The sequence below is a fragment of the Rhinolophus sinicus genome, linkage group LG01 (genome assembly GCF_036562045.2).
Source record: "Rhinolophus sinicus isolate RSC01 linkage group LG01, ASM3656204v1, whole genome shotgun sequence".
NCBI classification, from domain to species: Eukaryota; Metazoa; Chordata; class Mammalia; order Chiroptera; family Rhinolophidae; genus Rhinolophus; species Rhinolophus sinicus.
This window is the reverse complement of record NC_133751.1, coordinates 81353362-81370108: the sequence shown is the minus strand read 5'-3', so window position 1 is coordinate 81370108 and position 16747 is coordinate 81353362. Positions and strand designations below refer to the sequence as shown.

The 16747-nt window shown below is 34.2% G+C and overlaps 1 protein-coding gene across 1 annotated transcript in view; it reads left to right on the top strand.

Moving 5' to 3' along the window:
• EPHA6 (EPH receptor A6) overlaps positions 1-16747 on the top strand; it is an 840987-nt gene that overhangs the window by 669165 nt on the left and 155075 nt on the right. The window contains 1 exon segment of the mRNA XM_074333168.1: positions 12758-12819. Coding sequence (XP_074189269.1) covers positions 12758-12819 — 62 coding nt within the window.

Here is a 16747-nt window from a genome sequence, read left to right as displayed (position 1 = left end):
TTGAATAGACTGTCTTTACCCCACTGTACACCAGAAGCTGAAGCTGAACAATAATGAATGTCAACTATAATATATATGGTTACAAGAAGTAGAGTACATCATTAGGAATAGAGACAGTGGAAATGTAATGGCTGTGTGCGATGTCAGAGGGGTAGTAGATGGAGGAGGGGGTTATCACTGTGTGAGGGATATAAATGATAAATGTTTAACTATTACATTGTTTTGTACACCTGAAACTAATAAAAAATGTTTAGAAAAAATGTCTACCTCATCGTGTTGCTGTAAGGATTAAATAAATTAGTACAATCAAAAATAAAGAAATAAAATAAAAAATAAAGGACTTGCGAAATCTGAGTGTAGGAGGAGACGCCTTAATACTTACTCTATGGTTAATCATGGAATCTCTCTAGTTATTGAGGGACTGTTCTGAAATTGTCTCAGTCTGCCTACACTTTAAACACAGCACTATATGTATAACACCTCTTTGGACATTTTTACCTGAGCTTTTCATTGCACGACACATGTTAAGTTCAGAGTAAATGGCAACAAATGGAGTGAATGGTTGTCTTCACCTTGTTGCTTTGGCAATACCACGAGACACCTTCTCTGCTTCTTCTGAATCAAATAACAGGAGAAATATGAATACGTGGGGATTCAAAAACAAGATTTGCAAATACTAAGTATATAATTAATAATTATGTTTAATATTATTTATGTCTTTGCCCTATGAAAAGTGATTTGGGCGAGTCTTAAACTCAAAAGCCAGACTTTTTCCTACCTTCATTACTGCCCCCTGAGTAGCAATGTTAGGAAATGAATTCACAATCCAGTTTTCTATAAACTGGTAACAGATCCACCTAAAGCATTCCTATAGCAGAGGGCTTACAGTGCTGAGCCAATAGTAAAATGTCTTCAAAGTCCATTAACAATGATTATCAATATTATCCTTTCCATAGTTCATGTGAAATCCTATCTGATGTGGAGTCAGGGCAAATATTGCATGCATTATTATCCAGTCAAATATGTTTTTTATTCAGAAGGCATATAATTTAGATGTTACAAATAAGCCAGGAATGATAAATAAGGTTAGAGCTGCAGAGAATCTAAGATCTAGTGAATATGATATTGTCAGGTTTTAATGCATATAAAGCACTACAGAAAAACAGTAACGCCAATATATAAGTAGGTGGCAGACTTTGTAGGAAAGTATGAGTTAAGGAAAATTGGCATGAACTCAGTATGTCAAGGGAAATCGGCAGTGGAAGAGTATATATGCCTTTTAAATACAGTCAAATTGCAGTACAGAAAAAAATCAAAGTAAACCATTTTATTTCTTTATGTGGTCAAACTTTGTAGAAAAGTAACTTTGTTTTAAGTTCACAATTTGACATTTCAAAATTAATCACTTTTGATAAGAGCATTTCTATTGACTGTAGTTCTTCTGAGGATGATTATTTTTATATTTTTGTAGTACTTATGACAATTTATCTATTTTATCTTTAACAAAATATTGTAATAAATATACACAAATGATAAGAGACAGTGGTTTCCTTTTTAACTAAGAGATCTTCGGGGGTGGGGGAACTTCTTTGATTGAAAAGTATATTTCACCCATTTCTACAGTTGAGAATGTTGCCAGTTACCCTGAATGAGGTATGTATGAATGAGTGTGTACGTGTACCTACTTAAACCAAAAGCCAATTATAAAAGGAATAAGTAAAACTGGATATTTGCGAAGTAAAATCCTGAATAAATGATTTGAAATGTAAACTGTGGTGGAAAGAAAAACCTTCACCTGGATTCCTGACTTCTGGTTTCTTTCATCTTTGCCATGTATGTGATTTTAAGCCCAGTAGGATACTCAGTACCCATCAGCCCAGTTCTCCCCTAGAGAACTCTCTTTTATGAAAGTGTGTGCAGCACGAGCTTTAGAAGGAAACCTGGCATAATTACAATGATTAAAAAACTAGATTGGGGAATCGGGGAGAGATCTGGGCAGAAGGCTATGATTATTCTACTTCAGGAATCAGGATAGGCATAGAGGAGAGAAGATCACTGAGAAAATGACACAGAGAACACACCCAGCCAACAGAAGCACAAAGGTGACATTAGTGATTGTATTTTTAGACATACACCCATAAGCAACCCCTTAAAAATATTTGCAACATTGTTAGTTCTAAGTTAGAGAGTCAGTCAAGAACACCTTTAGAAGCTACTGCTACTGCTACTGCTACTGCTGCTGCTACTGCTAGCTTCTAAACCCAGCACAAAAGGGGCAAAGCACATAATGTCAAGGTTGCTTTCAATCTGCTTCCTCAGTTGCTTAAAGCGAGTGAGTTCCAAAATGCATGCACGTCATCCGTTGGTTCTTTGACTTACTTGAGGAGAAATACACAAAAGTTAGAAAATGATTTAAAACTTAAGGAAGACAACTTGAAGATACCAATTGGAATAAGAAAAGTTGGGATGGGAGCATATACATAACTGAAGGTATAATGTCAACCTTCAAAGAGCATTCACTTTGCAAAAACTTTAATCTATTGCAGAGTTTATGAGTTTAGGAACTCCTGTGGACAGATGGTCCTGATGTTGAGGTACAGCTCATGAATCAGATTTCTTATGGATTAGACTTTCTTTCTTGGCCAGAAATAACATTGACTTTCTTCCCCAAGAAAATGGACATATGATCATATATGTCAATGTTTGCATACAATTTCAGGAGGTTTCTGTACACCCAGAAGTCCATAAAAGAAGAATCTCAGGTTCTAAAGAACTAAATGTTCTATATATAAAATTATATTTAACTGATATAAAAGAGCATCATCTTTATATAAAACTCATAGTGCATTAAAAAGAAAGAACAGAGCTGCAGGATGCATTTGATATTAAGTTCTTGAACATTGACAAAGAGAATTTTGATTTTTTCTTTTTTTTTTTTAGTGCTAGAAAAACATGAAAAATCTTAAAAGAGCCTTTGATTAATGTCCCAATTTTTTACCATTCTTTTTACTTCTCTATCCTCAGGTTCTTTCAATAACTATAGCCTTTGACCTTAGCTATGCCTTCTTACTGGCATAAATGCTTCTTTTAGTATCATTTGAATGTTTGAATCTTAAAAAATTTGTATCATATGTATTACTCTTTAAATCTCAGTTGAGAATGTATCTACTCCCCCCACACACACACACCAGAAATTTTCTTGCTTTATTATTACAAATTGTGCCATCTATTTTTGTCCTAGCCAAAGAAACTATCAACACTTTCAAAAGATTCATCCAAGAATTTTCTTCTCACAGAGAAAAATTCTGAAAAGACTGTACACAGTTTGCTAAATTAACTGAGTCTCCACATGGGTCAGCGTTTAATTTTTGTATTGGTTAGGATTTTTGTGTCAATGTTTTCTCTTTAATTGGAAACATGACAAGAAACTGAACAGTTCAAATGCCTCTTCCTCTCTGGAAAACCACACTGATTCTGGTAGTGCAGCACGCATGCCCTCATGAGCTGCTCGGCCACTTAAGAGCATAACAAAGGTGAGGATAGAACAGTCCTGTTACAAAGCTTGTCTCATCTCAGCATTCATTCTTTTACCTTGTAGGACAAAGGACAGTGGAAGTTGTCCCATGGCACAATGTTAGCTTTTCATAGTTCTATTCACAGAGGTCTGAGAGTATATTTAGCAAAATTGAATTAAAAAAATAAAAATTTAACCTCTTGCAAGATTTGCAGAAAAGAATAAACATAAATAACTTGTTTTTCCTGGAAAGAAAACAGTTGGTAGTTTAATTTATAACATATGTATGATTTATTTAACAAATATTTTCTCCATTATAATTAAAATCTCACATAAATAACCTGTATAGCTTATCTAGAATTTTTAAATTTTTCTATTGTCTTTTGATTAGTGAATGATACAAAAGACCTAAAAGTTAAATATTTGATCACTTCTGTAACCATAAGACACTTTTGAAGCCAGAACTAAAGTGCAGCATTTGAAACACTTCTGGAAAACATGATACTTTTACTTTCTCCCAAAAGCTTCAAGACTCTTTTCTAAAACATTCAGAATGTGTTAATAGTTTCCCAAATGTCTTCTCCAGAGGTTTTACAAAAAGATATCATTTTGCTACTCTTAAATGTTCTCATTCATGCCTTTCACAACTGAAATTTCAACAGGTGAATTTCTGTTCTTTTAATCCATAAATGAAAATATTAGGATCATTTAAAAATAAATCGATTTTTAAAGGAACCTTAAAATCATTATCATAAACTGATGTTGGGAGATGGGAAAAGCAAACCTCTAAAGTTCTTTTTTCAGTAGATTTCCTTAGTACATATTTCCTGTTTATGTAGAACATGACAGGGCTTTAAAATCCTAGAATTTCTCAAGGACAAACATATTTGGGAGCGACACAGTACCCAGTTCATATGCCTTTCCAGGATATGTTTGTATGATGAAGCATTGAGATTTAAGGTAATACTGTATCTTCTCCATAATTACTAATGGAGACCCAAGTATTATTTTGGAGTAAAACAAGACAGTCAAGCACTCCGACTCTGGAGCCAGATCGCCTGGCTTCGAGCTCTAGCTCTGCCAATTGGTCATTATGTGTCTGGACAGGTTGCTTAAACTCTCAGTGCATCGGTTATCTGATCTGTTAAATTGAACTCATAATTTTACTCACCACAAGGGTTGATATGAGAACTAAATGAGTTAACACATGTAAAGCCAATAGAACAGTGCCTAGTACATTGAAGAACTTATTTTTTAAAGTCAGTTGTTATTACATACTCTTATGTGCTGATTTAGTTATGGTATCTATTTCTAAATCATCTACCCAAAACGTTTTCACAGAAAGAAACGAAGAACAAAGGCAGCATAAAATTGTTTATTTGACATGCAGTTTAATTTGGTTTTGAACTTAGACATTACATAGTTTTTCAAGTCATGAGACTTCTCTGATGTGTTTTGCTCATTGCCACCTAAGGATAATTAAACTATTGATTATTGCATAATCAATTATTTCATAATAATTGGAAAGCAAAAAGTCATAAATCAAACAACTTCAAAATAAGGGGTTTTAAGTAGATCATGATCATTACATTACTTTTATAAATATGGGTGGAATAATACCATATCAAGAAAGCCATTCTTTAAAATTCATGTTATTAACATTTTGCCATATGGTTAGTGCCTTATAGTGAAAACATATTCTAGCATCAGGTATCTTTGGCAGTAACTTTCTTTGTCAACAAGACACTTATAATTAAGAAGAAATTCTTTCCATATGGTAATTTTCAGTAGCGAGAAGGACATTACTATTACTGAACTTAATAGATGCAGATGTTATGCCACTGCTCTCCGGAACTGACAGGAAAATTATGTTTTGTTTCTTTAGCCTCGCACCTTCTATTTACTCTAAAACCAATCTAGATTAAGAAATGCTAGTGCTTTCCTAAATATATATCACTCTTCCTAATATCTGCTTGGCTGTTTTTATTACCAAATAAAATAATTTATTCTTCAGCATTTCTCCGAGGACATTTGGGTCACCTCTAAATTTTAAAAAGCAAAATAAAGAAATTAAGAGAAGCAAAACGCATAGCTATTATATAGTTATAGGGGTTTCGAAAAGCACTAAGGTTAATATCTATTCCAGATTAACCATAAGACCTGTTGTTACAGGTACAAATCTATAAATAGAGTACAAAAGACAACATAGCTTGTTAGGTAGAAATAAGAATCTACTTCCTACAGAAGCTATTACTAAATACTACATGTTATAGGATGATATTTACAGTAAGAAAATACCCATTCTGATTATTTTACTCTAGGAGAATCCATCTTGTTCATTAAAGTGAGCATTAAAGTAACTTGAAACCTGTTGTTTTTGTGTATAGGATGTAAAATGATCTTTAAGACCGTTAAGAAAGCTCCTAAATACACTTACCTTAGTCATTTTTAGTAATGAACTTTTTTTAATTCTGAAAGCCACTTTTAGGTTAGGATTCAGCATCTAGTCTGTAAAGTAAGATATAATCCTCATATTTATCCATTTATTCTTTAAACTGCTACTAGGTGATTTAATATTTAGTATTAGGTACTATTCTTTGTATTTTAAACACATTATCTCATTTAATCTCACATTCAGGCAATGGAGGAGGTGTCAATTCACCTCCTGTTATTGTGGAATAACATGCAATATACATATACTCAAATGAGCAATATATGTTATATAAATGAGGAGACTGAGGCAGTGAGACATCGATAAGTGAGTTGTGAAAGTTCACATGCCTGAAGTGGAAAATGTCTTCAATATCCTGCTATCTGACTCTAATCCCATAACTTCTAAATGCACTGTGCTGAGTACACAAGGAATAAGGTAACCAACCATCCCAATTTGCCTGGGACATGAGAATTTCAGTGCTAAAACCAGGAATTTATTGTATCATACAAAACATGTAAATAGCAGTCAGTTTTACTTTGCCATAGAATATAAAAGAATTTTCATGTCAATACCATACTACAGCAAAATATGAAAATGACCCATTTTTATAAAACTATTTTTTACTACAGAGTGAACAAATGTAATAAGAGGGAAGCAGGTAATTGCACCAAAGCGAAAGAAAGTACATGTACAACCACATTTTTGAGTGCCAACTAGTGCTAGACACTGTAATAACTATATGTTTTCTCATCTAGTCCTTTGAAAAACCGTATGTAGTATGTAATATTATCTTCATGTTATACATGGAGAATCTTGCCCAAAGTCATGCGGCTAGTAGGTATCCGTGCTGAAATTTGAATTCTGCTTTCCCTTCAAAACCATATATTTCACAATGCAAATAATTTAGGATTTATTGATGTGCCATTCCATTATTTCAGTAATTCTTTTATTGGTCTAGAATTATTCTTAGCGAACTCCTTTATGTTTGTGTTCCTTTTGTCATTCCATTCAAAAATATATAATTGTGTAGCTACTCTGTACCTAGCTCATTGCTCAATAGTGAGCTTTCAGTGAAGAACTAAGCACCAGCCCTGGCCTTAAGGGCATTTTAGAGTGGGAGGCAGACACCTACCTAGCTAACATCAACACCATACCATAAGTGTTATAAAATTTTTTGATTAAGATGTAAAGGGAGGAGAAAGTAAACATCAAGACTTCCTAAGAGGGAAAGTGATTCACGGGAGAATTGATAATAGAGAGGGTATTTAAACTGCACTCTTTTTTTTTTTTTTTCAAGTATATGAATTTACAAAGTGGAGATACTAAGAAGTTAATCTTCCAAAAAGGAGAAAAAGGTATAAGTCACACTTAGGGAATTATGAGTTGCCAAGAGAATTTGAAAAACAGGCTTCAGGGGATGAGGGGGAGGTAAAAGATGACCCTAGAAACAAAGGTAAAGGAGAGATTGCGAAGGAACTTCATTGCCAACCAGTGTAGACTTTAATCCTGCAGCAAACAATACAATAAGTAAAACAGTCTTTAAAGGAGAGGGTAGGGCTTTAGCCCTTTATAGTAATTGTCTGCTTACTTATTTTCATCCCCTTTCCACTATGCATTCCAGGAGAATAGGGATTTTGTACTGATTGGGATCTTTCTCCAGAAACCAAAACTGATACATACTAAGCATTTAAAATATATATCGAATATATCAATGAATGTTCAAAATAATGGCTGTACAAGTGTTAGCAAGTACAAACAGTAAAAGATTTTTGTAATAAGTCAAACAAAGGAAAACAAAGGCAGAATGTGGGCAGTGATAATAGATTTTCTATGTAATCAGCACAAGTTAATAACTTATGGACTAACAGAGGTCTGATAAAGTGAGATGTTCTATATTGCAATAAGGTTTCAAACCTGGGTAACTATAGATGAGTGGCAATGGTTTAATCAAAACAGGAATTTAGGAGGAAAAGAACATCCTGGAGAAATATGAAAAGTCTGGATTGAACTCAGCGAAGCTAAGATTCGTTTGGGACATAATCTGATCATCAGGCAACAGTGTAAGAGGAAACAAGTCCCCAGTTTTAGTACTTATTTTGTAAATAAAAATTGTTTAATATATTCTAATTGTGTTCAAATGTATGTCATCATATCTTTAGAATGCCTTAGAGGGGTGAGAAAAATATTTTATTCATTATGAAATCCATTTGAAATTATATTTCACTATCTGTAAACAGAAACAGGGGAGGAGGAAATAGATTAAATAACTGGCTTTAAAAGTCCTGACTTGCACCTGGGGGAAAAAAATACAGGCAATCTGTTAATCCAAGTTATTACCACAAATTTTATTACCTGTTAGACAAAATATACACGATATAATGTTAACAAAACAAAAAAAAACTAGAATTGATTTGAATCAGTAATAGAATTTTGGGGTTGTTGAGTTTTGTTTCAATTCTTGATATTACTGACTGCACATTAGAAATTGCAAAGCTGATACAAAATACTATGTCCAGCACAAACTCATTACTTATATGAAAATGTTAAATCTCTGTAATCACGTTTTTTCACAAATCATCGCTGAGGCAAAAAAGAAAAAATATTTCACTAGCAAAATATTTTCTCCAAGATTTAAATAATGCCTTTCATTTATTTTCTTTAACAACATCATGAGAAAAGTAGTGTTATCATATGGTTTCTTAACACTACCTATATTGTCATCTTCAGTATTGGGAAGCTGCAAATTTTAAAAAGATTCATTAGTCAATAGTTCATAAAAGTTCCAGTTAAATAAAAACAATTGTTCTCTACAACAGATGAAAATGACATGGGATTTTGTGATCCACTGTATTCAGAATATAAATAAGTGATTTCTTACAGGATCTTGATTCCAGTGCAAGTTAAAATATAACCATTTCTGGGCTATTTATGAAGAAAAACCAAAGACATGCATTTTTTTGTGTGATTTTGTGTGAAGATCTCTTAAACTGATGAGGCTTCTAAAAAAAGATCTGTGGATTTTGAGACTTGACTGACACTCAAGAATCCTGAAGTTTGCCGTTGACTGCAGAACAATGCAAACACTAAGTTAATTCTGTGACATGAGGCAGTTGGAGTACGTGGCTAAAATTATATAAAAAAAGGAAATAAGGTGGAACATTTTAAAAGGTAAAAAGAATCAATCACCTCCAAGTATATTTTCCAAGAGCAATAATGCAATATATAATTTTATATATTTAAAAATAAGACAGAAAAACACTGTTACCAATAGACTTCTCTCACCTAACCACATAGTTGAAGAATACCACCCTAATTTTTTAAATTCCCTTAGACTTACCTATTTTCTTAATTATAAAATGTAAATCATGAACTGTAAAGTTGCTTGTAATCTTCACAGTCTAAATTCCCTATAGAAAACCACTAGGAAACAAATTGCAGGTTAGATGCTACCGTGTTTCCCCAAAAATAAGACCTAGCCGGACAATCAGCTCTAATACATCTTTTGGAGCAAACATTAATATAAGACTCGATATTATTATATTTATTATATTATATAAGACCCAGTCTTATATTATAGTAAAATAAGACCAGTGTTATATTAATGTTTGCTCCTAAAGATACATTAGAGCTGATGATACGGCTAGGTCTTATTTTCGGGGAAACACAGTACCAGTATTCTGAAAAAACAACTCCTTAGTTTAATAATAGCTGCTTTCAATTGATGCTACTGGACAAAATACAAAAGATGCAGAGCTCAGGTGTGAAACTTCTAATTCACAAGAAACCGAGGAAGTCTTCATCTGGCTATTATCTTTAATGAGAACATGAAAGTTGTCACTGATGAATTTTAAGATTGCATAAAGTATCTCCCCAGGAGTTATAGATAGAACTAATTTCAAAATACTGTGTATTCATGTAGATCAGAATCTTGTGAAATACTTCAGGGTTACTTTCTTAGGAATTGTGAAATTGATGCAAAAAATCAACTTGTTTCTACGAAGCCCCTTCTCTGCTCAGCTGTATTGGAGAAACCCAGTGAATGGGAGGGAACACAAAGCATGTACTGGATGATAAGAAAGAAAAACAACCTAATATGAAACCAGGCACAACATTTCATCGTGCAGACAAAGATGTGAGGGGAGTGCAACTATAGGAAATATAACTGTGGGAGACTTTGAAGGAGTAGGTGCAGTGTATAAATTCTGGGGAGCCGTGAGGTTAAGATTAGGGAGAGGAGCATGTGGGGGTATAAATCTGGCAGGGGAATACCAGAAAGATAGACGGAAGGAGACAGGAATGAACAATTACAGGCAATAATGACAACTGATGCAGCAGGAGATGATAAGGCTAATTAGGAGAGATGAGGGTTGACTAACAGAGCCTTACAGCTTTGACCTATAAATAGTGGCTGAGAGGCACATAAGGCATCAAGTTTAAGAGCTTAAGTTCTGAGACACACTGCCTGACCCTGCCACTTACCAGCTGTTTGACTTTTGGCAAGTAGTTTAATTTTCTATCCCTCAATCTTCTTATCTGTGTAATGGGGATAATAACAGTATGAATCAATACAAATAAAATACTTGCAAGCTCTTTTTTATTCTAATCAGACTGGCATTCTTGGGGAGAGGATAAAATTTTCCTAACATATTTTTTAAAAATTAAATATGTTTCTGTAGCTCCAGTGGTCAAGAATGAAAAGTTGCGGGGCCAGCCTGGTGGCTCAGGCGGTTGGAGCTCCATGCTCCTAACTCCGAAGGCTTCCAGTTCAATTCCCACATGGGCCAGTGGGCTCTCAACCACAAGGTTGCCAGTTCGATTCCTCGAGTCCCACAAGGGATGGTGGGCAGCACCCCCTGCAACTAAAGATTGAACACAGCACCTTGAGCTGAGCTGCCACCGAGCTCTCGGATGGCTCAGTTGGTTGGAGCACGTCCTCTCAACCACAAGGTTGCCGGTTCTACTCCCGCAAGGGATGGTGGGCTGTGCCCCCTGCAACTAGCAATGGCAATTGGACCTGGAGCTGAGCTGCACCCTCCACAACTAAGATTGAAAGGACAACAACTTGACTTGGAAAAAAGTCCTGGAAGTACACACTGTTCCCCAATAAAGTCCTATTCCCCCGCAAAAAAAAAAAAAAAAAAAAGAATGAAAAGTTGTGATTATGGGCAGAAGAAAGACCTCAGGCAGTCATTTGTAGTAACCCAACTCTTCACCTTAACATCCATAATCCATTATACTTCAAACTGCAATACTGGTCTCAGAGTTTTTATATTGAAGTATAAAAATGACCTTTTTATTTTTCCCTACCTTGCTAACCAAGTGTTTGCATCAGGCTCCTATCTCCAAGCTTTTTAAAAACGAATGGCTAAATAAAAGAGTTCATAACAAACTTTCAGATTTAATAAATTTAATTTTTAAGAAATCCGATATTCTAGACCACTGCCTACAGTAAAGCTGACAGTTCATTTGACCTCAGTATTTTCTGATAAAGTTCTTTGTCTTTATTTAGGTGAAATTAATGACTTTGAGGAACATTACACAAATCCAACAAAATGGAAGTCTTCTTTGGGTTCTAATTCTGTACACGATAAATTAGGAACTTTATTACTACATTTAACCTTTAGCATAGCTTTCTTTAAAATATAGATTCAAATGTAAAATCTAGCATCTGCAGACATTGTACTAATTTGTTACCATTACCTATTCTAACCCATGAGCCTTTGGGTTCATAAAAGGGACATGAATTACAATATGAGATATAATATTTCCAGCATTGACACACATAGTTTCTTTCCATGTCTCCTTTGTGCTCATGAGGAAAAACTCTGTGTACAATGCAAATTGAATCGTTAAAAAATTCCAATCAGAAGCAAGAAATAGAGAAGTAAGAAGTAAATAAATATGTCATATATGTTTATTTCAGGTAAATAATATTTTCCCTTTGTCTGAAATGAGTTTACCTTTTAAATTTGGGAAATTAGGCAGAACAAATAGATTCTTTTCTTTGAAACAAATCAAAGTTATTTATGTCAAATATTCTACATAATGGAGGTATTAGGAACTAACGATTGCAAATAGACATGATAAAAAAGAAATAAGACATGTTCAGTTTCAGATGTTAGCTTCTGCACTAGACTATGAAATCAGTTACTTATTTTTCATGTACTGCCATCATTGTTCTGTTGATCTAATCTATGTCCAATAAAGAGATGATCAAGAATTATTACAAACCCCACCAACTATGTATCATTCATCCATCTACTGACATTTTTTTATTTAAAATCCGTAAAAGCAGGCTGTGATCAAAGGTTTATAATGTCTTAAAGAGAATTTATGAATTTCTCTTTTCTGCTTTGCCTTAGGAATATTTCAGAAATGCCCAGTCTAACAAAATTTCACCATAGTTACTGCACCGCTATAGGAGAAGTTGTACCACAACTGCCAAACCAGCTACAGTAACTGCATAAACCCTGACTTTAGCTTGTTGATTGTCTTTTAAGGAAAAGCTCAGGAAATATATATATATTTATATATATATAAAACCTAAATAAGTGATCACAGGGCTTTAGAAAAGGAAGTGCTTAATTCCTTTGTAATCCATGTTCTTGTTATGAACTCAAAAGAAATAGTGCTATAAAGACTTGGAGAAATACGTATGTATAATCTTTTATAGAAGAAGCATGTTGAAAAATGAAATTCCTATTAATAAAATACAAACAATTTAGCTGCCACAGCTGGAAATCTCTAACTGCAGTGCATATTTCTGTATTGCTCTAATCTTTGTGTGTTTCCTTGCTCTTATTTGGCAGGCCGACCAGTAATGATTGTGGTAGAATATATGGAGAATGGATCCCTAGACTCCTTTTTGCGGGTAAGGTGTTTTTTTCTGATGACATTTAAATAAGCTATTCTGAGTTCTAAATTTAAATCATTTATCATAAATTAATTTTTGCATAATGTTATTCATGGATTTTTCTATGAAGAATAGCAGCATTTTCTCTAAGGTGCATTTCCCTGATACTGTGATATATGAGGGTGTTACTAAGGGGGGAGTATATACACATAATATAATTGATTCCTCCTATAAGTTCACTTGCCGTGTTAATATATATATTTCAAATGATGTTATAAAGAGAGTAAATGAAACTCAGTTGCTTCACACAGCCTTTCATTTTGCTTTATATCACACTTAACTATTTAGTATATTTTATACATTCTCTATAATTCTGGACCCCTTACATTAATGGATATTTATCAATAATGAAGAGTTCATATCAGAAAACTGGCTTTATCCAATTTGTCCCTCTTGAGTTCATTTGGCTGACTATTCAGAAACCAAAACGAAAAAGAATAAAACTAGCAGAGATTTGTTCTAGAACAAAAACATTTTAAGTACCCTTTTTTAAAGTAACTTATCCTTAACAGTATGGTATATACAAAAATCATATTTTTTATATACAAGTATACCTCAAAGCTATCACGGCTTCAGTTCCAGATCATAACAATAAAGAAGATATCGTGATAAAGCTTATCACATGAATTTTCTGGTTTCCCAATGCATACAAAAGTTATTTTTACACTATAGTCTATTAAGTCTATGAGAGTATTATGTCTACAAAAACAATGTACATATCTTAATTTAAAAAATACTTTGTTGCTAAATAATGCTAACCATCATCTGACACTTAAGCGAGCCATAATCTTTTCGTTGGTACAGGGGCCTTGCCTCAATGTTGATGGTGCTGACTGATCAGGGTGGTGGCTGCTAAAGTCTGGGTTGACTGTGGCAATGTCTTAAAATAAGACTACAAAGTTCACCACATCTATTAACTCTTCCTATCACAAACAGTTTCTCTGTAGCATGTGCTGTTTGATAGCATTTACGCACAGTTGAACTACTTTCAAAATTGAGTAAATCATCTCAAACCTCGCCACTGCTTTATCAACTAAGTTTATGTAATATTCAAATCCTTTGTTCTCATTTCAACAATCTTCACAGAAGCATCTTTGCCAGGAGTAGTTTCTGTCTCAAGAAACCACTTTCTTTCCTCATCCATAAGAAGCAACTCCTCATCCATTAAAGTTTTATCATGAGATTGCAGCCATTTGGTCACATCTTCAGATTCCAGTTCTAAGTCTAGTTTCCTTGCTATTTCTACCACTTCTGCAGTTGTTTCCTCCACTGAATTCTTGAACCCCTCAAAGTCACCCAGGAGAGGTGGAATCTACTTCTCCCTAACTCCTGCTAATGTTGATATTTTGACCTCTTCCCATGAATCGTGTATGTCCTTAATGTCATCTAGAATGGTGAGTCCTTCCAGAAGGTTTTCAAGTTTCTTTGCACAGATCCATCATAGAAATCACCATCTATGGCAGCCATAGCCTTATGAAGTGTATTTCTTAAATAATAAAACTTGAAAGTCAAAATGAGTCCGATCCATGGACTGCCGAATGGAGGCTGTGTCAGCAGGCATGAAAATAACATTAATCTCATGGTATGTCTCCATCACAGCGCTTGGATGACCAGAGTCATTGTCAATGAGCAGGAATATTTTTAAAGGAATCTTTTGTTCTGAGCAGTAGATCTCAACAATGGGCTTAAAATATTCAGTAAACTATACTGTAAACAGATGTGCTGTCATCCAGGCTTTGTTGTTCCATTTATAGAGCACAGGCAAAGCAGAATTAGAATACCAGTAATTCTTAAGGGCCCTAGGATTTGGGAATGGTAAATGAGCTTTCACTTCAACTTCAAGTCACCAGCTCATTAGCCCCTAACAAGAGAGTCAGTCTGTCCTTTGAAGCTTTGAGCCAGGCATTGACTTGTCTCTAGCTATGGAAGTGCTTGATGGCATCTTCTTCCAATTTAAGGCTGTTTTGTCTACATTGAAAATCTATTGTTTAATGTAACCACCTTCATCAATCATTTTATCCAGATCTTCCAGATAACTTGCTGCAGCTTCTACATCATCACTTGCTGCTTCACCTACACTTTTACGTTACGGAGACGGCTTCTTTCCTTAAATCTCATGAACCAACCTCTGCAAGCTTCAAACTTTTCTTGTACAGCTTCCTCAACTTTTATAGAGTTGAAGATAGTTAGGGCTTTACTCTGGATTAGGCTTTGGTTTAAGGGAAAGTTGTGGCTGGTTTGATCTTCTCTCAAGACCCCTAAAACTTTCTCTATATCAGCAGTAAGACTGTTTCAGTTTTTATTATTCATGTGTTCACTGGAGTAGTGCTTTTAATTTCCTTAAAGAACTTTCCCTTTGCATTCACAACCTGGATAACTGACACAAGAGGCCTAGCTTTCAGCCTATCTCAGTTTTGGCATGCCTTCCTCACTAAGCTTCATAATTTGTAGCATTTGATTTAAAGTGAGAGACATGCGACTCTTCCTTTTGCTTGAACACTGAGAGGCCATTGTAGGGTGATTAATTGGTCTAATTTTAATATTGGTGTATTAGAAGGAATAGAGAGGAAGGAGAGGGAGAGAGATGGAGGAATAGCAGTCAGAATACACACAGTCTTTAACAATTAAGTTCACTCATTGTGACACCCCAAAACAACTACAATAGTAACATCAGAGATCACAGATCACCATAACAAATATAATAATAATGAAAATGTTTTGAAATACTGTGAGAATTACCAAAATGTAACACAGAGACATGAAGTGAGCAAATGCTGTTGGAAAAATGGCTCTGATAGACCTGCTAATCAAAAGGTTGCCACAAACCTTCAATTTGTAAAAAGCAGAATCTGTGAAGTACGCTAAAGTGAAGCACCATAAAATGAGGTATGCCTATAGTGGTACAGAATCACAGTGCGGAGAAGGCACCATGACGTTTTCTTTCAAAATATATTTATAAATCTTTAACATTTAAAAAGCCATGACATTCAACAAAAAACATTCACTAATAGGGGGGTAAAAAAAAAATATATATATATATATATATATATATAAAATAATCACTAGAGTATTTTTTTTATCCCCAGCAGAGGTAACATATTTGAATGTCACTGTATTCTTTAGTATATATCTATCTACAGAGACAGCCATTTTTCTTATAAACTGGGCTTTCACTACTTGGAATGTTTTATATTTTTTTCTTCTTCATTTTCATGAGAATAAACAGTCTGAGGCATTGTTTTTTTCACTTCATTTTTTGTTACATGTTATTTGGACAAGTTTTGTGTGTATCTCACCTCTATCTTAATCTCATTTTCATTTATTTTTCTTGATTCCATGCCCTCTTCTTTTAACTGTTCTCAATATTAGCAGTGATGACACATTTACACTGTGACTGGACTTGATATCCAGATTCAATGCCAGAAGCTGAATTCAGCAAAATTGTCAAGTTATTATAGAGCAATACTCTTCGCACGATGTAAAATGAAATTCAGGTGTTTGAGGACATGAACTATTTGTTTTTTTCTATTGCCATTCTCAGAATATTATCTTACAGCTTGTATTCATTTCTCCTGTAAATGTGCCAAATTATTTTAGAATAATTTATCAAGACCACCTATGGTACTTGAGATGCAGATACACTTATGCCCTTCCATTATATTTATTCAAAAACTCATTTTTATCAGATATATATTGTTATCTAATGATGCTTGGGATAGGTTTTTATCCTAGAGCTGAATATAATGGCAAATAATCTAGCACAGATTCAATCTAAATTGCTGCTGAAAATTGGATCAGATGACTGCCACAAGCAAATTAGGAGAAAAATGTTAGCTTCAGATATACTTTTTATCCTGCCGAATCATGAATTAATTAAAATATGTTA